At 44.0% G+C, this 19,851-nt stretch overlaps 2 protein-coding genes across 2 annotated transcripts in view; both read left to right on the top strand.

Moving 5' to 3' along the window:
- Positions 1–19,851, top strand: part of LOC311242194 (neuron navigator 3-like) — a 121,785-nt gene that overhangs the window by 69,197 nt on the left and 32,737 nt on the right. Inside the window, 4 exon segments of the mRNA XM_084331147.1 lie at positions 390–410; positions 2,142–2,165; positions 2,924–2,947; positions 4,366–4,443. Coding sequence (XP_084187273.1) covers positions 390–410; positions 2,142–2,165; positions 2,924–2,947; positions 4,366–4,443 — 147 coding nt within the window.
- apex1 (APEX nuclease (multifunctional DNA repair enzyme) 1) overlaps positions 7,846–19,851 on the top strand; it is a 187,625-nt gene continuing 175,619 nt past the window's right edge. The window contains exon 1 of the mRNA XM_084331150.1: positions 7,846–7,850. The gene's annotated coding sequence lies outside the window, so the exon portion shown is untranslated. The remainder of the gene's footprint in view (positions 7,851–19,851) is intronic.

The following is a 19,851-nucleotide window of genomic DNA, read 5'->3' as shown; positions in this document are numbered from 1 at the left end:
TATCATTTCTTCTCATCTTTGGCATTCAAATTCCGTTTCATTCATTTCAATACTTTTTTTCCCTCTCAAAACATATCGGATAAGATCGTCAAGCGGTCAGCTGTCGTTAAGGGGGGTGTATCACGACAACGATGCATCTCCTCCTGCCGATGAATTCAGTAAACTCAGTAAAAACCACCCGACTGATGAATTATCAAAGGGGTCAATTATAACCTGTTGTCAAAACACAATAATTTCTCATATAAAACCAAGTATTGATCAAAGGCCATAGATGATAACCAATGAGAATGACTGGCGAACACAGAAGTCCCCCCCCCCCCTTGTTGCAGGGGACCGTGGAACATTTTCTATTGGTTGAATCCCTCCCTCCCCCATTCTCTCACTTCCAGGTTCTATACTATCTGGACAAGGTAAAGACATCATGTGACATCATCTATGGGCTCGACACACAGACAAGTATTTCTATTCGCACCACACGTCAGAACCACAGGATGTCGTGAGCCCTCTTGGCTAGGAATCGTCATGTTCTGCTAATTGTCAAATTGCATTGTTGTTTGTTTTTGTGTTTGTTTTTAACCTGCCACCTTTCGTATGTTATCTTCACTGTGTCCGTGTATAAGTTTGAAAGTGCGTTGTATAGACTATACCTTATACAGGGTTCCTGCAGGCCTTAAAACGTCTCTCAAAAAGGTCTTAAATATGATCTTGATATGTCTTAGAAATCTATTGGATTAAGTTACTTCTATGTTTTGCGATAACTTATCTGCGTCGTGTTCAAATGTGTTTGGGGTAAATGCAAAGTAAGCAGTCCCCCCCCCCCCCCCCCCCCCAACAGTTCGTATGGAATTACTTCTTCTAGTGATTTTCCTTCATACTGTTTTGCCAGTTTGGCTGTGAAATAGGTATTATTTTCAAAGTGGTCTTAAAAATTTCTTAAAAAGTCTAACTTGTTGAAACCTGTAGGAACCCTGCCTATATCTCCACTGATATTCTCCTTGTGGTGGCTACACTATTCTCTAAAACACTTACTTCAGGTCCCTGCTACTGCAGTGCACAACAAGTAACATCAGGAACACACTATAGCTAGTGACAAACTAATTCTGGTCATGATGTTTGTCCCTAAATGTTTTATTTATGTCAAAGAAGTCTGTTCTGCAGCCATCTTGACAACAGGGATTAACAAGATTAACAATACCTTTGACCCCTGTCTCATTGAATGAGGAGTCGTCCATAGCTAAGAATCTGTCATACCCGCCATTGTTTTTCTTTCATGATTTGAAGTCACTGGTAAATTACAACAACAGCACAGAATGCTTAATTTGGTGAAAAAGGACAATTCTGTGATATAATAATAAGGCTTTTTTTCCTCTTCGACCAGCTTGTATGTTTCCAGTGGTTTCTGCCCGTTTTTACCATGGCAACCACTCACTGTGGGATTCCCAGCCTTTTAGCAGAGATTGTGATTCATTTAAGACATCTTTCACGTCAAGATGCAGTACATTTATAATTCTACTTCACATAAAATCGAAAAAACTTCATTTAATTATTCCTCTGAATATGTTTATTTTGTAGAAAGTAGTTTTCTTGTTGCCGCCATCTTTAGTGCTATGATTTCCCCATTCAAAACTACCACAGTGATCCGTCGCCTCATTATATAGACCGTCTCCGTTTATGTTTATATAGTAGTATAGTAGGCTTTTTGGCGGTATAGGCTCTGCTCTCAAGATACTCTCAGCGCAAATTCATGCAATGAGCAGAATAATTGTCATATATGACTTCCATGGCCTGGCTGAACTAACACTACATTTATCTTATTTGGTGTTTCTCAAAAATAAGCCCTTATCCAGGTCACTGTAGACAGGATATGACGAACACAAAAAAGCAATGGACGAACTCTTTGATCTTGTGGCACTGATGCAGAGATGTGAGAAAGATGGAATGGAGAGGGTAGTGTAGAACTCCACCATGAACACAATATAGAATACTCTATATACAGTATTCTAATACTAATACTCTGTATACTGAGTATTATTATGAGTTTGTTCATAATGGAACGGCCGATGCTCTGTTACACTGACTTGTCACTTGGCTTTGCTTACTGTCTCTCTTTTAATAAATGTACGCACGTTTCTCCCATACAGACAGAGGAGAAAGCGCATTCCGAGGTAAGACTTGAATAATGAAGGAAGTCGTCTCTGTTCGTTTGTCTGCCTGCGTGCCTGTCTGTGTGTTTCCAGGTGTGCATTTCAGTGGCTGTTTGTCTGTTTGTTTGTTTGTTTGTTTGTTTGTTTCAGTGTGTATCTATTGTATCTGTATCTGTATCAATCAAAGTTCACACAGTGATATTTCAATCCATTTATTTCAGTCCACAATCAGGCAGTTTCTCTTTTTTTTTAATGACCGACCTGAACCAATATACAAATACAACAACTTGGAATCAGACTCCAGGTGAAAGCAGTTTAATCCTTTGTTGCATTGGCTTTTTTTTGTCTTTTTTTTTGTCTTTTGCATTTATTTCATACACAGTACACTTACACAACTAAACCACACTATCTCTACTGCCATATAGCACACTTATAGTCATGGACAAACTATATTAATGCACACCATAATATGCCTCTTTTATTTCATTTCACCATTCTATTGATTTTCATCACTGATTAATTTATGATTGCTGTGTAAAGTTTTGATTGATTGATTTTTCCACCATGTGTCTCTCTCTCTCCCCCTGCACTCCTCTTCCTCTCAGTAGTGTAACGTATTTGTCCAGGACAGTATTGTCTACCGTAACATCTTCTTAATAACCCTGAGAGAGAAGGTGTTGAGCTGGTCTGTGATAACGCCTCTCTTTGCTGAAGGCATGCCACGTAGTTAATTTTAATTATGTTAAGTTAATTTTTTATTCTTCTCTTTTTCAATCAAGGGTCAAACAGTCCAAAATTCCACGGTAATTCCCCCCTCTGTGTTCACCCTCACCCCAGTGTTTTACATACAGATATACTGTATCAGTGTTTTACAGACAGACATACTGTATCAGTGTTTTACAGACAGATATACTGTATCAGTGTTTTACATACAGACGTACTGTATCAGTGTTTTACATACAGATATACTGTACCCGTGTTTACATACAGATATACTGTATCAGTGTTTTACATACAGATATACTGTACCCGTGTTTACATACAGATATACTGTATCAGTGTTTTACAGACAGACATACTGTATCAGTGTTTTACATACAGACGTACTGTATCAGTGTTTTACAGACAGACATACTGTATCAGTGTTTTACAGACAGATATACTGTATCAGTGTTTTACATACAGACGTACTGTATCAGTGTTTTACATACAGACATACTGTACCAGTGTTTTACATACAGACATACTGTATCAGTGTTTTACATACAGACATACTGTATCAGTGTTTTACATACAGACATACTGTACCAGTGTTTTACATACAGACATACTGTATCAGTGTTTTACATACAGACATACTGTATCAGTGTTTTACATACAGACATACTGTACCAGTGTTTTACATACAGACGTACTATATCAGTGTTTTACATACAGACGTACTATATCAGTGTTTTACATACAGACGTACTGTATCAGTGTTTTACATACAGACGTACTGTATCAGTGTTTTACATACAGACATACTGTATCAGTGTTTTACATACAGACGTACTGTATCAGTGTTTTACATACAGATATACTGTACTAGTGTTTACATAAATACAGACATACCTCTGTTTTCCCTATATGTATTCTACTATGGTGGGTAGAAGGTCATCACCCACCACACCAAACAATAATATTTAGAAGACAATACAATTATATATTTCAGTTTCAATCGATGGCCGTCCTGTGTAACAAGGAGTCGGGTGCACTAAAAAACACAACTACTGTGTAAAAAATAAATAGAAATAAAGCAAGGTTTAGCCTAACTAGCCTTCTAGCTTTAACCACCTTAACACAGATGATGAAGATCGCCTACATAATGTGGGATTGACAATAGGGGGAAACACTGATACATTTACTAAGTAAAATAAATGTTCTAGATAGTGAAATCTATGTATTGTTTGAAAGGAGAATTTAATCACTTGATGAACCGTGCATAGATAGGCGCTTTGTATTCCCATGCACTGTATTTATATAATAACAATCGAACCCTTTGCACTGAAGAACCTCATAACTAATAGCCCATGTATTTTGATTTGTGAAGTCCATCTAAATCACTGGACGTACACAACTTAACCGTCTGTAGATAATAATGAAATATAAAGAAAATGAAACCTTAAATACAGAGTGTTGTGGATCTTCATCCGTGTTTTGTTTCCTTTCCCACTAATAGCAAATCCGGAAGCTGCGTCGGGAGCTGGATGCGTCTCAGGAGAAGGTCGCGACCCTCACGTCTCAGCTCTCTGCCAACGTGAGTGTGTTTATTTTCCACAGGCCCCGTCAGAACAGTCCTGACGCATGATAACCTTCTGAGGGAAGCCGCCAGAATATTTATATACATTTATGACACGCCCACTCGTTCTCTTAGACTCGAGACTTTCACGTCACCGTGCGTTCGGTTTTATTTGCTTGTCTGTGTGTGTGTGTGTGTGTGTGTGTGTGTGTGTGTGTGTGTGTGTGTGTGTGTGTGTGTGTGTGTGTGTGTGTGTGTGTGTGTGTGTGTGTGTGTGTGTGTGTGTGTGTGTGTGTGTGTGTGTGTGTGTGTGTGTGTGTGTGGCAGCATGTTTACTGTGCAGTGGGGATTGTCTCGCCCAGCGCGGTGTCATCCAGCACAAGGCCTTTTGCAGAGAGGGTGGAGGGAGAGAGATAAAGAGGGAGACGGAGGGAGGGAGAAGAGATCAGAGAGAGCGGGAGAGAGAGTGGAGAATGAGTCTTGCGTGGGTGAGAGAGAGACCCCAGCCGCAGCCGAGGCTGTCACTGTGGCGAGGCGGGGAGACGGGCAGACCTCTGTGTCTCTCTGTGCCCGGCCCTGCGTGACGTGTGTGTGATCAAGCGGGAGGCAGGCGAGGTCCTCTCCCCACCCTCCGCCGCTTTGATCGCTAAAGTTCTGCAGAATTTAACTCAAAGGCTCAACGGCAGACCAACTCAACAGAGGGAACTGGGCGCGGCTTTCCTTTTGCTTATGGAACGGATGAGTTGGTTATTCCTTATAAGTTATTGATTGAATCCTGTGTACAATATTAGTTGTATGATGTGACCTTATACTGTACTTATAACTTCACAATCTCAGACACCCAGGATGAAACTTGTGCGATATTCTGTCTGTTGAAAACGTCATTGCAATTAGAGCCACTGCTTGGGTACTGGGGGTTGGGGGGGGGGGGGGGGGGTTGTTGGGGGGAGACTCCCCATAGGAATGCATCAAAGCCCCCAGAGTTCTAGAATGCATGACGTCAAAGGTAAAGAGGTTGGACTCCCACTGGGACCACCCACTCAGGAATTGTACTACACCCACAGTATTAGTAAGAAGCTTTGGATAATAAAAAAAAAGAAAAAGAATCTCAAATGACACATTGTATTACTCTATATCCATCCTATCTGCGTGACAGCATGGTGGGCTGTTGTTGGTGGTCTTGAGTCTTATCGTCTCCTCAGCAGGTGTGTTCCTATGGTAATGTCAGCTTCGACGTCCCACAACTCTGCCCCCCATGCACCCCTCCCGGGCTCAGCGGTGTACCCTCCGTCTCCGTGGTGTATACACACGCGCGCGCGCACGCACACACATTCAAAGAGGCAGCACATGGTTATTTCAAGGTTAGCTACTGAGGGCGTTTCATTTGGTGATTATGTTATGTTGAGCAGGCAGCATAATGTCTCCCAGCCTGGTCGTCTACAGCGGGGGAATACATTTGCATCTCATATAGTGCTTTTGTCATCATGAGGAAGAATGCAATGACTACGCTCATTGTAGTTGGAGTGAATTGTCATTTTAATAGTTAGATTGTCTTCTATCTCTGTCCGCCTTCACAATATGGTATATTATACCTATTGTATATGTAAATATATTTACCGTGTGGATTATTTTGTTGGTGGATTTACGCGATGGTTTTTGTACAGGGATTTGAAGAGACTTTCGAGGGCTTTACCCTTCGCCACAGTGTAACGTCCTCCACAAACAAGCATGTGTTGGTGTTTACTCACGTCCCATCATATGGTAACTACGTCTACGAACATTGTACATATGTCTAAACTGAACACTGTGACCTCTTTTTTTTTCTTCTAATTTTTACTATGTTTTTATTTCATACTTATCTTGTCATGCACAGTCTCTGGAGCGCAACAGTAAGAAGCATTTTGTACAAAAGTATTCTGTACTTCTGTATGACAACTATTAAAGAAACTTGAAACTTGAAGGTACGCTTCGCAGGCGCCGTTTCAATTAACTGCATATTTGTTTTAGTTGTTTTCCGGTTTTGATCCTAACGGAGCAGAATTAGCAAAAACCACCATCCGGAAAAAAGGATTAAGGAAAACAAACTGCCAAACTGGCGCGGTATGGGACCCTCGTTTTTTTTTTTTTTGGTTCCCTGCCTGTGAAGGGATTACGTTCCCTGCCTTGGCTGACATTAAACATTAAATCGGGTGGAATGTAGTTTACTCAAGCAGCCTTCCTTCCTCCCCCTCTCTCTTGCTACCCACCTGCCACAATCCTGCCTTCATCACCGGTCGCCCTTCCTCTCCGATCCTAGTGCCTTTGCCCTCCCCAGCCCTCCTACCACCCTTATCCCTTTCAGCCCCCCCCCCCCTCCTTACTGTAGTGTAAGGATCCGGTGCCTGTTGTTGGGACCTCAGTACAGGGGAGCGGTGCTCACACAGGTCTGAATGGCTTCTGGAGATGCTGTGGTCAGTGCCTGTGGACGTCGATGAGAACGCAGACACCCCGCCGGCCGGCTCACTGGTCTGGCCCACCGTCAACCTCTACACCAGGCCGCCGGATCGGGGTGGGGGTCGCGGGGGAGGGGGAGGGGGCCGGGGGAGGGGTCTCACGGCGGGACAGACGGTTCAGCCGCGGGACGCCCGGGCGCCCGAGCGGTGCCACCTGCGCCGCAGACAGGTGGGCAGGGGAGCTCTGGGTCTAGTGTGTTGGGTGACGCTATAGCGTAGCAGGTGGATGATGGGAGGTGGATGATGCGTTAGAGCGGCTGACATTTACAAAGGTTAAGATCACTTGTGGTTCGGCCAGAAATCAGGAGTGCCGCTGAGGAGACGCTGCTTTGATGTGTGTGTCTTTGTGTGTGTCTTTGTGTGTGTCTTTGTATGTGTCTTTGTATGTGTCTTTGTATGTGTCTTTGTATGCGTGTGTCTTTGTATGTGTCTTTGTATGTGTCTTTGTATGCGTGTGTCTTTGTATGCGTGTGTCTTTGTATGCGTGTGTCTTTGCATATGGTGCCCTTGTAGTAGTGTGTGTGTGTGTGTGTGTGTGTGTGTGTGTGTGTGTGTGTGTGTGTGTGTGTGTGTGTGTAGGTGTGTAGGTGTGTGTGTGTGTGTGTGCGTTTAGTGTGTTTGCGTTTAGTGTGTGCACTTGTGATTGAGTGCGTATGCATATGTGTAATCTATGTTTGTATGACGTGTGCATTGGAATTGGGTTGTATGTACTGTACGTGCGTGTACAGTATGTGTGTGTGTGTGCATGTACAGTATGTGTGTGTATGTGTGTGTGTGTATGTGTGTGCGTGTGCATGCGTGCGTGCGTGTACAGTATGTGTGTGTGTGCATGTGAATGCATGCGTGTACAGTATGTGTGTGTGTGCGTGTACAGTATGTGTGTGTGTGTGCATGTGCATGTGTGTGTGTACAGTATGTGTGTGTTGTGTGTGCATGTGTGTGCGTGTACAGTATGTGTGTGTGTGTGTGTGTGTGTGTGTGTGTGTGTGTGTGTGTGTGTGTGTGTGTGTGTGTGTGTGTGTGTGTGTGTGTGTGTGTGTGTGTGTGTGTGTGTGTGTGTGTGTGTGTGTGTGTGTGTGTGTGTGTGTGTGTGTGTGTGTGTGTGTGTGTGTGTGTGTGTGTGTGTGTGTGTGTGTGCGTGCGTGTGTGTGTGTGTGTGCGCGTGTGCGCGCCAGTAGAGCAGAGCTTCTCTTATCTTCCTGGGCCCTCTGCCCGTCTCACTGTGACACACTGGGCCTGACAGGTGTCTCAGCCTCTCTAGCTCACCGTGGAAGGATGAGTTGGCAGTGAGACACACACACACACACACACACACACACACACACACACACACACACACACACACACACACACACCTGGGCCCTCATGCATCAACGTGTTCTACGCACAGATCTGTGCTTACCCTGTGCGTACGATCATTTCTAAGCAAAGAGTGGGATTCATCAATTTGAACTTGAACTTGACTTTGTGCGTACATCTACGCACAGTTCAGACCTGGCGTACCTAGCGCCCAGTGGTAGAATATATTATTACAACAAGGAAATGAGCTTCTGTGCATAATAACACTGGCACGTTCTGTACGAACCGTAGTTCATTATAGTTCATTGTAAAATAGCAACAGTAGTGTAATTATGGTCAAAACCCTATAAATAGCATTTGGAATAATAGATCTTTCTCTCAGAATGAATGCAGCATGGTTTATATAGCGTTATCGGAATATACGGGGTGTAGGCTACTGACTGACTGCGCTCCGCGTAGCTTGATTGATTGATTGATTGAAAAGTTTATTAACAGATTGCAGAATGGGTACAGTACAGTACAGCTCAGTACATACAATTGTTGATTGGGGATGCAGACCAACTTTCGTCTTGTTTACATCAGGGTCCCCCATTTTCAATTCATCATAAATCATAAAGCTCAACTCGTTATTATTCTGCGCAGACCGCAGAAACACGAACGTTTTGATTATATTTAAAAGGCTTATTACGTTAAACGAAACAAGTGGAACTTCGAAGCTGTAAGCAGAATACAAGTCATATGAATATAGTGTTCTTCCCCCTTTTTACTGTATAAGAAAGAATAGAAAACGCATTGCAATGACACTATAGTGGACAGACTATGTATATGATGGGATTCAAGTTCGCGTTTTTGTTGCTCATAGGCATGCTGTCAGAGTATGATATCTTAATCAAACATTCTAGAACATTTGTCGTCACAGATCATGTCCTAATAGAACATAGGCTATGGCATGGATCGTGATATTGTGTGGACTGTTATTATTACTGTACACCGGTACCACCCATTGTGACTACAGCCTTGTGAGTCCCGCACACAAACATGATGGAATTCAAGTTCATGTATTGAAAGGCAGGCTATCATACATGCAGTGAGATTCATTGTTCTTGTATATGCTCTCGTATTATATTGTTTATATAGGCTACCCAATACTGACATCAAAATAGATTGTAGTATGCCTCTAGAAATCATATGCAGCAGGTAGAAAATTGACGGGAGATCCATCGCGATTTGGAATAAAATTGAGGAGAACTTTAATCCCTGGGGTATTAATCAAACAACACGGGAAAAGGCAGTCATATTCCAGCGCGGTCTTTATTAGCCGACAACGAAATAGATGCATCTAAAAATCATATAGCCAATCGAACACAACTAATAAAGGCATTCATATTACAGCACGGTTATAATGACACACAACCAACGCCAAACAGTGGTCAACGAACGGTCTTTATTAGTATTTTGAGCTGTCCAGGCAGAATTGCAGCAATGGTCTTAGGGAGCCGTTGATATCTGACATCACCGTTTACGAGTCCGCCTTTTATTTATCCCACAATACGCGATAGTGTCTTCTTGGTTCGACAGCAGTGAATTCTCTGTGGAGTTTCTCAGGGTTCCGCTCGGGTCCGTCCATTATTTCACATCCCATGGGGGGTGTTTCCTCATTTTCATGACCATATATGGATAATCATGCACGAGCATTGACGGTAGAACAAAGTGGTATTCATCAACACGGAGGACCATAGAGCCTGCGTACGCACGTGTGATGAATGCCGACTTCCCTGTGCGTGCGCTAGTTCTACATTCCGTGCTTACGTGTGGAAGTAGGTCAAGTTCTACGTCCACGTTGATGCATGAGGGCCCAGGCCTCTCTTTCTCTCACTCGTGCTCACTTTCACTCACACTCACACACGCCTGGCTATCACTTTTTATTTCTACTGTGCAACCCTGCAATGGAATTTAATTAGTAAAGAATGGAGACCTTTTCTTAATATTTGGTTTATGATATATTATATATTATTATATTATATTATATATAGTAGCAGCATATAGTAGTAGTAGTAGTAGTAGTAGTAGTAGTAGTAGTTTATTTTTTCAGTCATCATCACACACAGTACAATATACATGATCATTTATCAATATTTGATTATTTACAGTGACTGAAAAGGTACAGACTGAAGCATAGTGCTTATATGTGCCTGTCCTATATATATATATATATATATATGCTAATGTATGAGTTGGTATGACTGTAACGTTGACCATGTGACCATGCTACGGAGGAGGTACAGTAATTTGGGTCTGATTGAACATATAGAATACTTTACGGATTATAAGTGTTTGAGATGGTGATGGATTTTTGCATGTAATGTGCTAAATATGTTTCTTACTTGTTGGAATTATCCTCTCTTAACCCTTTCACTACCACACTACAAAGGGTTAACCCTGTCACTACCACGCTACAGAAGTGAAATGTTAACCTTCTGTAGTGTGGTAGTGAAAGGTTAGCCTTCTGTAGTGTGGTAGTGAAGGGTTAACCTTCTGTAGTGTGGTAGTGAAGGGTTAACCTTCTGTAGTGTGGTAGTGAAATGTTAATCTTCTGTAGTGTGGTAGTGAAGGGTTAACCTTCTGTAGTGTGGTAGTGAAAGGTTAACCTTGTGTAGTGTGGTAGTGAAAGGTTAACCTTCTGTAGTGTGGTAGTGAAAGGTTAACCTTCTGTAGTGTGATAGTGAAGGGTTAACCTTCTGTAGTGTGGTAGTGAAAGGTTAACCATCTGTAGTGTGGTAGTGAAAGGTTAGCCTTCTGTAGTGTGTGACAGAGCGGCTTTAACCTGCCAGGTAAAAGTGCGCCTGTCCCTTTATGTCTGTCAATTACGGATGCGCTCATCTGGGATCTGATAGCGGATAAGAGGTGAGACGTCAGACGGTGGGGGGTTGGCCTGGTGAGACGTGAGACAGGAGACGTGCGAAGTCATGACGCGGGAGTGAGAGCGGCGAGTTTGAATGTTGTTTACCTGAAAGAAGACGTGCAGCCGATGTGAGGAGCAGGAGAACGTGAACCGGAGTTAGAGAAGTTGAAAACGGCCAGTAAACATTACCTAACACGGGATGGATGAGAAACGGGGATAGTCCGGAGACTCCGGACGTCCACGACCTGGTCATCTTCACCCAACGCGGACTTCGGTGCGGTAAAGTACACGCTGCACTGTTGGTTGCGCTCCTGTTCCGAGGCTGTGACGCAAGCGTCTCCGATTCAAATATTCCCCTCTCCAAGCTTCCTAACGACGGCGACACATAGCCCAGGCCAAACGCGCCTCTATCCCTCTCTCTACCCCTTCAGCCCAAGCCAAACATCTCTCTCTCTACCCCTCCAGCCCCAGCCAAACATCTCTCTCTCTACCCCCCTCCAGCCCAAGTCCAACGCCCCTCTTTTTGCCCTACTCTCGCAATCACACACACACACACGCACACACACACGCACACACACACACACATATTTTCGTTAGAGACTTTCTATTTTTTCGTTCATTCACACAGTTGCGTGGTGGTCATCACGAACTCTTTGACATTTGGAACTATTGGCAAATGCCTATACCTGTTCACCCAATGCACTGAACTGCGTGAACGAACTGGTCTGTAAATGAATTGTTTTGTGTTCTAAGAGTTTTCTTATGATTTTGACTAATATCCAATACATGGACATTTTGACTGAATTGGGCATGACTCCTGAGTGTTTCTTTGTTATCAAACTCACCTAGTAATTATCTTGGCCATTAGTCCAGACCTATAAATCAAATTATTATATTATTTGTCTAATGAAAATTATTATATTATTTGTCTAATGAAAATTATTATTATTCTTTGTCTTATGTGGTACAGTCTTATGCCGGAGCTATAGGCCTAATTAACCAAATCAAAAAGGTATTTTTATCTTCATTGGCAGGGGTTAGACCTGTCTGGCGCCCAACGGTAAAGGTTATAGGCACTATAAGTGGACACCGCTACATAAAATGGCGCCCAACGTGGGGCAAGGGCCTAACTGAACCAAGGTTTAAAGGTACTGTGTTAAAGAAAAAATATACATATATGTTACTTGTTGTTTTCTTTAAAGGTGCATTCTGCTATTTTGGTTATAGGTGCATGGCACTATTTTCTTTGAAGGTACATTACCCTATTTTTGTTTAAAGGTGCAAGGCACTATCTTCTTTAAAGGTGCATTATGCTATTTTGGTTATAGGTGCATGGCACTATTTTCTTTAAAGGTACATTGCCCTATTTTCGTTTAAAGGTGCATGGCACTATCTCCCTTGAAGGTGCATTACGCTGTTTTGTTTAAAGGTGCATGGCACTATTTTCTTTAAAGGGGCATTATGTTTTTTTGTTTAAAGGTACAGTTGACAACTTTTGAAAGGTGAAACAAATTATATTGTGAAGGTTTGAAGCATTGCTCGACTATGTGGGTTCATTATTGTGCTGTGTGCTGCTCTAAATAATTGATTTTGGGTTTATAACCTTACATAAAGCACATTCCACCCACTGATTTCACAATGTCTAAGGGCGCAGAGGCTGCACCTGCACCAAGCAGCCCGCCTCCAAACCCACCAGGCCTAGACACAAAAACAGAGGGTCTAGGGTGGGATCTAAAGGGACCAGACCCTCCTGATGTTGATACCCCCTTAAGGTCTGATACGGAGAGACCTGACCAAAGGGGTATTATACAAATGAGAATTGAGAATTTTCAGCGTCGAAAGGGGGAGGAGTCTCCAATGCATTTCCCGGCGACAAAGCCTAAAGAAGGTGTGCATTTTCAGGAACCACTAAGCGACCTCCAAACGGACCCTGCTTTGCTAACAGAGGAAACCAATGTTCTTCTGCAACCTGGAAAAATCTCAATTGACTCTGGAGAACACAAGGCTGCCTCTTCAGACTCCATATCTTCCCCAACCTCCGACACCTTGTCCCCAATTGACTTACCAGGAGTCATGGCTACCCCGGCAAGGGATTTGAACCAACTGGCTTACCAAACTCAGGGAAATTGGTTACAGTTGTGTCAGACAATGGATCAGCAGAAATTGAGAATGCAACAATTGACCAAATATGTGCAGGACTTCAATACCCGCTCTGACCTAAGAATCCAAGCTATTGGAAATCAGTCAGTGGCCAACTACACTCATCTCAAGACATGCATCGTCACCCTCCAAGATAATGTGTTAAAAGAAATGGATAATCTGGCCAAAACCACCAAAATCATAATGGCTGATGAGAATCAAGCATCTGAACAAACTCTTACCCAGCAGATTAATTTCATGGTGGTACAGTCCCAAGTAGAAGTTCAGAAGGAAATCAAAGAGGTGAAACAAGTCACCCAGGAAGGAGTGGATATGATATCCAAAGGAGTGGAATACTGTATTACACAGGTGACTCGGGTAAACAGCCAACTGGAGGAGATGAAAGTAAAGATGAAGGAGCAATCGGATAACCACGAGAATAAAGTTCTCTCTATGGAAAAGAAACTGGATGCTCTCGATCTGAAACTCACTAACCTTCCTCCCACCTCACTGTTTCATCCCGTAACTTTGCCTATAGGCTCTATTTTCACACAACCTTCAGCATTCAGTACAGGTTCTCCGCTGGCAACGGCCAGCTCAAGAACTGTACCAACCACTGCTCCAACCACATTATCTACAAGATCAGTCATCACAAAGAGTATCAAGCTGACTTTTCCAACCTATGGAAAGCTGGATGATGACCCTGATCCACTGAATTATCTGACCAAATGCCATGATTTTCTGGCGCTACAGCCCTTATCCGACTGGGACCTCCTGGCAACGTTCAGAACCGTGCTTCATGGTACAGCTCGTGACTGGTGGGAGATTGCCAGATCCTCTGTAACTACATGGAGCCAATTTGAAACTGCTTTTATGTCTGCTTATCTAACTGATGATTATGAAGACGAGTTAGCAGACCGAATCAGAACAAAAATCCAAGGAGAGAAGGAAACTATAAGAGACTTCGCTTTCTCTTATAGGGCTCTTTGTAAAAAGTGGAAACCCTCTCTCACTGAAGAGCCCATAGTAAAAATGATTTTGAAAAACATCAAACCGTATCTTGCAAGTCAACTCCGAGGGCGAGTTCAGACCACCGAGGAGTTGGTGCGTCTGGGAATCCAACTTGAAAGGGATCACGAGCTCCAACTTGAGTATGACAAGAGGACCAACTTAAGAGCTCCTCAAACTCAGAATAGGACGCCCAGCGTTCCAAATCGAGTCCAGGATGGACCGCCTGTGATGTGTTGGAGATGTAAGGGACAACATCCTCCTGGATCTTGTCCCCAATATACACCTCCTGACCACTCCAAATCTTTCAATCGACAACAGAAAACCTATTCTGCGCCGAAAGGTCAACACCCAAGTAACAGCTTGGTGTCCACAGCTGTCACCTCAAAACGACGTGACAAGTCAGCACAACCTTCCGTGGAGAACCTCTCTCCGAGTACTTCAAAACAAAGTTCTCCTTGTGGCCCACCTACCCTATTGGTGGTACCCATCACTCTGGGAGCCTGGCGGGGAAAGGCTGTCTTGGATACAGGTGCAAGTTACACCCTTCTCCATGAGTATCTATGGGCGGAGCTCAACAGAACCAAAGAAGAGCTTACTCCCTGGGAAGATGGACCTTTGTATCTTGCTAATGGACAGGCACAAGTTCCACTTGGTTGGGGGAAGCTGGAAATCGACCTTCACGGGAAACTCTTCACCTTACCAGTAGTCGTGCTGGATCAGAGAGGCCTGGCTTTTGGAGTTGTCCTGGGGTTGGACTTCATTTCTCTCAGTGGGCTACAAATCAACGTGGCAGACGGGGAGTATAGTTTCAAATCTAACCCTGCCGAAGTGTTTCCATTTCAACCAGGTAGTGCAAATGGTCCTAGGAAGGAGAAACGACACTATCCCAGGAAATTATGCCTGATAAGTGCTCTTCCTCCTCCTGTGTTGACGCTGGAACCTGTACGCCTGGATGCGAAGGAGTATATCCACAATGCTGTCACACAAGCGCAACTGCAAGATGATGAAAAGGAGCAGTTAAGAGGAATTCTTGAGTCATACCCCAAAGTGTGCACAAATGAGGCGGGGAGAACTGATGTGCTACTTCACAAGATATACCCCACCACCAATGTGCCGATCAAACAAAGGCCATACAGGATGGCTCCGGGAAAGCAAGCCATTGTGGAGGAACAACTGAAAGATATGCTAAGTGCGGGGATCATCGAACCATCATACTCAGGATGGGCCTCCCCAGTGGTGCTGCCTCCAAAGAAGGATGGAGGTCACCGTTTTTGTGTGGACTTCAGACGGGTCAATGCGGTGACCGAAACTGATGCGTATCCGCTACCCAACATCAACGAGATCCTGGAATCACTATCTGGATCAGTGATCTTCTCTACGATTGATCTCAACAGTGGCTATTGGCAAGTGCCCATGGATCCAGAGAGCAAGTCAAAAACTGCATTCATCACATCTCGTGGGTTGTACCACTTCAACGTAATGCCTTTTGGACTGAAAAATGCTCCTGCGACATTCCAAAGACTAATGGAGACTGTCTTGAGAGATCTCCGTGGTCATATCTGTCTCGTCTACCTCGATGATATCATTGTTTATTCTACGTCTGTGACCGAACATTTCCAGCATCTACAGCAAGTCATAGAGAGGCTTGCAAAAGCAAATCTGACCATCAACCTGAAGAAGTCCAAGTTCTGCCTCCAGGAAATAAAGTTTCTTGGACACATCGTCAGTGCCAAGGGAGTTTGTGCAGACCCTGACAAGGTTGAGGCCATCCGAACCTATCCAGTTCCGAAGAATATCAAAGAGGTTCAGCGGTTCCTGGGGTTTGCCGGATGGTACCACAGATTCGTTCCAGGATTCTCCAAGATTGCTGAGCCGATCAATGACCTAAAAAAGAAAGGACGACCATTCATATGGAGTCCTGAGTGCCAGAATGCATTCAACAGACTGAGGGAATGTTTGTCATCTCCTCCTATCTTGGGTCATCCCAACCCAGATCATCCTTTTCTTGTGTACACTGATGCAAGTGATACTGGTCTTGGAGCGATACTGACACAGAAGAAGGAAGGTGGTACTGAAGAAGTGCTGGCGTACGCAAGTCGGACATTAAACCGAGCAGAAAGCAACTATTCTGCAACAGAGAAAGAGTGCCTTGCAATCATTTGGGCTCTGGAGAAATGGCAGCACTATCTGGAACCACGACTCTTCACTGTCATCACTGATCACTCTGCCTTACAGTGGGTCCTGAGATCCACGAAGACTACAAGTCGTCTGATCAGGTGGGCTCTGCGACTTCAGCGATTCGACTTCATCATTGAATATCGAAAAGGAAAACTGAATAGTGCTCCAGATGCACTTTCCAGGATTCCAACAGGTGCTGGATGCAACCTGTATTCCGGCAAGAAGGATTCTGGAACACTTCCGATATCCCTTGCACAGATATGGGAGGAACAACACAAGGATGCCAAAATTGAGACCATCTTTAAGGCTCTGGCAGAGGAAGGAAGTTCTGTGAAAAATGACTACTCAGTCCTGGAGGATAAGGTGTACCGAAAAACACAAGGACAAGATGGACAGTGTCATTATCGGGTCTATGTCCCAGCAACCCTGATTCCGCAAGTCCTCCAGGCTTATCATGAGAACCCGCTATGTGGACATGGGGGTATCTTCAAAACCTACAAGAGGCTTCAGGAAGTGGCATTCTGGCCAGGAATGTGGACCGATGTCAAGGCACATGTCAAATGCTGTATAAAGTGTCAGAGCCTGAAGTCCGACAACAGGAAGCCTGCAGGAATGATTCAGCAACATTCAGTAAAGGGACCAAATGAGTTGCTAGGAGTAGATATAATGGGACCCCTTCCTCGCAGTCCAGAACGAAATGAATATCTTCTTGTCCTAGTGGACTATTTCACGAAATGGGTGGAATTCTTCCCCATGCGACAAGCAAACTCACAGACAATCGCCCGCATACTGAAGAAAGAAATCTTTACGAGATGGGGTGTGCCAGATTTTATATTGTCAGACAGAGGATCACAGTTTGTGTCGTCTTTATTCAAAGAGCTCTGCGAGAAATGGACAGTGACACCCAAACTTACGACAGCCTATCACCCACAGACGAACATGACAGAACGGGTGAATCGCACTCTGAAGTGTATGATCTCCTCCTACGTGGAAGACAACCACCGGAAGTGGGATCAGTACTTACCAGAGTTCAGATTTGCCTTGAATTCGGCAGTTCAAGAAACCACAGGAGTTACCCCTGCAGAGTTACAGCTTGGAAGGAAACTGAACAGTCCAATGGACAAAGTCCTGAGAGGCAAGTCTCTTCCTCCTGATGCTCAGGCGTATGATGTGGTTCATCAGCTGAAGACTCTCCACGCCAAAGCCGAGGAAAGTAGTAAGAAGGCTCGTGTGAGACAGCTACGGAACTATAACAAGAACAGGAGGGATGTCAGTTTCAGGTTCCAAGAAAGGGTGTGGGTAAGGAACTTTCCACAGTCCAGTGCAGCCAAGAACTTTACTGCCAAACTGGCCAGCAAGTGGAAAGGACCCTATCGTGTCATAAAACAAACTGGTCCTGTCAACTACCAAGTTGTACGAGAGGACACTGGTGGAGATGTGAGAACAGTACATGTCTGTAACCTCAAACCTTTCTACCCTACAGCGGAGGATTTGGACGAACAGGAAAGGGAGGAGGTCCTGGAGATATTAAATGAAGATAGCTCAGAGGACGAGTTCCCGGGTTTCGAGTGACTGGTGTTCACCACCAAAGGTGGTCTTTCACAATGGGGGGAGAGTGTGACAGAGCGGCTTTAACCTGCCAGGTAAAAGTGCGCCTGTCCCTTTATGTCTGTCAATTACGGATGCGCTCATCTGGGATCTGATAGCGGATAAGAGGTGAGACGTCAGACGGTGGGGGGTTGGCCTGGTGAGACGTGAGACAGGAGACGTGCGAAGTCATGACGCGGGAGTGAGAGCGGCGAGTTTGAATGTTGTTTACCTGAAAGAAGACGTGCAGCCGATGTGAGGAGCAGGAGAACGTGAACCGGAGTTAGAGAAGTTGAAAACGGCCAGTAAACATTACCTAACACGGGATGGATGAGAAACGGGGATAGTCCGGAGACTCCGGACGTCCACGACCTGGTCATCTTCACCCAACGCGGACTTCGGTGCGGTAAAGTACACGCTGCACTGTTGGTTGCGCTCCTGTTCCGAGGCTGTGACGCAAGCGTCTCCGATTCAAACATTCCCCTCTCCAAGCTTCCTAACGACGGCGACACATAGCCCAGGCCAAACGCGCCTCTATCCCTCTCTCTACCCCTTCAGCCCAAGCCAAACATCTCTCTCTCTACCCCTCCAGCCCCAGCCAAACATCTCTCTCTCTACCCCCCTCCAGCCCAAGTCCAACGCCCCTCTTTTTGCCCTACTCTCGCAATCACACACACACACACGCACACACACACGCACACACACACACACATATTTTCGTTAGAGACTTTCTATTTTTTCGTTCATTCACACAGTTGCGTGGTGGTCATCACGAACTCTTTGACATTTGGAACTATTGGCAAATGCCTATACCTGTTCACCCAATGCACTGAACTGCGTGAACGAACTGGTCTGTAAATGAATTGTTTTGTGTTCTAAGAGTTTTCTTATGATTTTGACTAATATCCAATACATGGACATTTTGACTGAATTGGGCATGACTCCTGAGTGTTTCTTTGTTATCAAACTCACCTAGTAATTATCTTGGCCATTAGTCCAGACCTATAAATCAAATTATTATATTATTTGTCTAATGAAAATTATTATATTATTTGTCTAATGAAAATTATTATTATTCTTTGTCTTATGTGGTACAGTCTTATGCCGGAGCTATAGGCCTAATTAACCAAATCAAAAAGGTATTTTTATCTTCATTGGCAGGGGTTAGACCTGTCTGGCGCCCAACGGTAAAGGTTATAGGCACTATAAGTGGACACCGCTACAAGTGTGGTAGTGAAATGTTAATCTTCTGTAGTGTGGTATTGAAATTTAATGTTAACCTTCTGTAGTGTGGTAGTGAAAGGTTAACCTTGTGTAGTGTGGTAGTGAAAGGTTAACCTTCTGTAGTGTGATAGTGAAGGGTTAACCTTCTGTAGTGTGGTAGTGAAAGGTTAACCTTCTGTAGTGTGGTAGTGAAAGGTTAACCTTCTGTAGTGTGATAGTGAAGGGTTAACCTTCTGTAGTGTGGTAGTGAAAGGTTAACCATCTGTAGTGTGGTAGTGAAAGGTTAACCTTCTGTAGTGTGGTAGTGAAGGGTTAACCTTCTGTAGTTTGGTAGTGAAGGGTTAACCTTCTGTAGTGTGGTAGTGAAAGGTTAACCTTCTGTAGTGTGATAGTGAAGGGTTAACCTTCTGTAGTGTGGTAGTGAAAGGTTAACCTTCTGTAGTGTGGTAGTGAAAGGTTAACCTTCTGTAGTGTGGTAGTGAAAGGTTAACCTTCTGTAGTGTGATAGTGAAGGGTTAACCTTCTGTAGTGTGGTAGTGAAAGGTTAACCTTCTGTAGTGTGGTAGTGAAAGGTTAACTTTCTGTAGTGGTAGT

This window comes from Notolepis coatsorum, assembly GCF_963971535.1.
Source record: "Notolepis coatsorum genome assembly, chromosome: 15".
Lineage (NCBI taxonomy): Eukaryota > Metazoa > Chordata > Actinopteri > Aulopiformes > Paralepididae > Notolepis > Notolepis coatsorum.
This window is presented reverse-complemented; position numbering and strand designations above follow the sequence as displayed.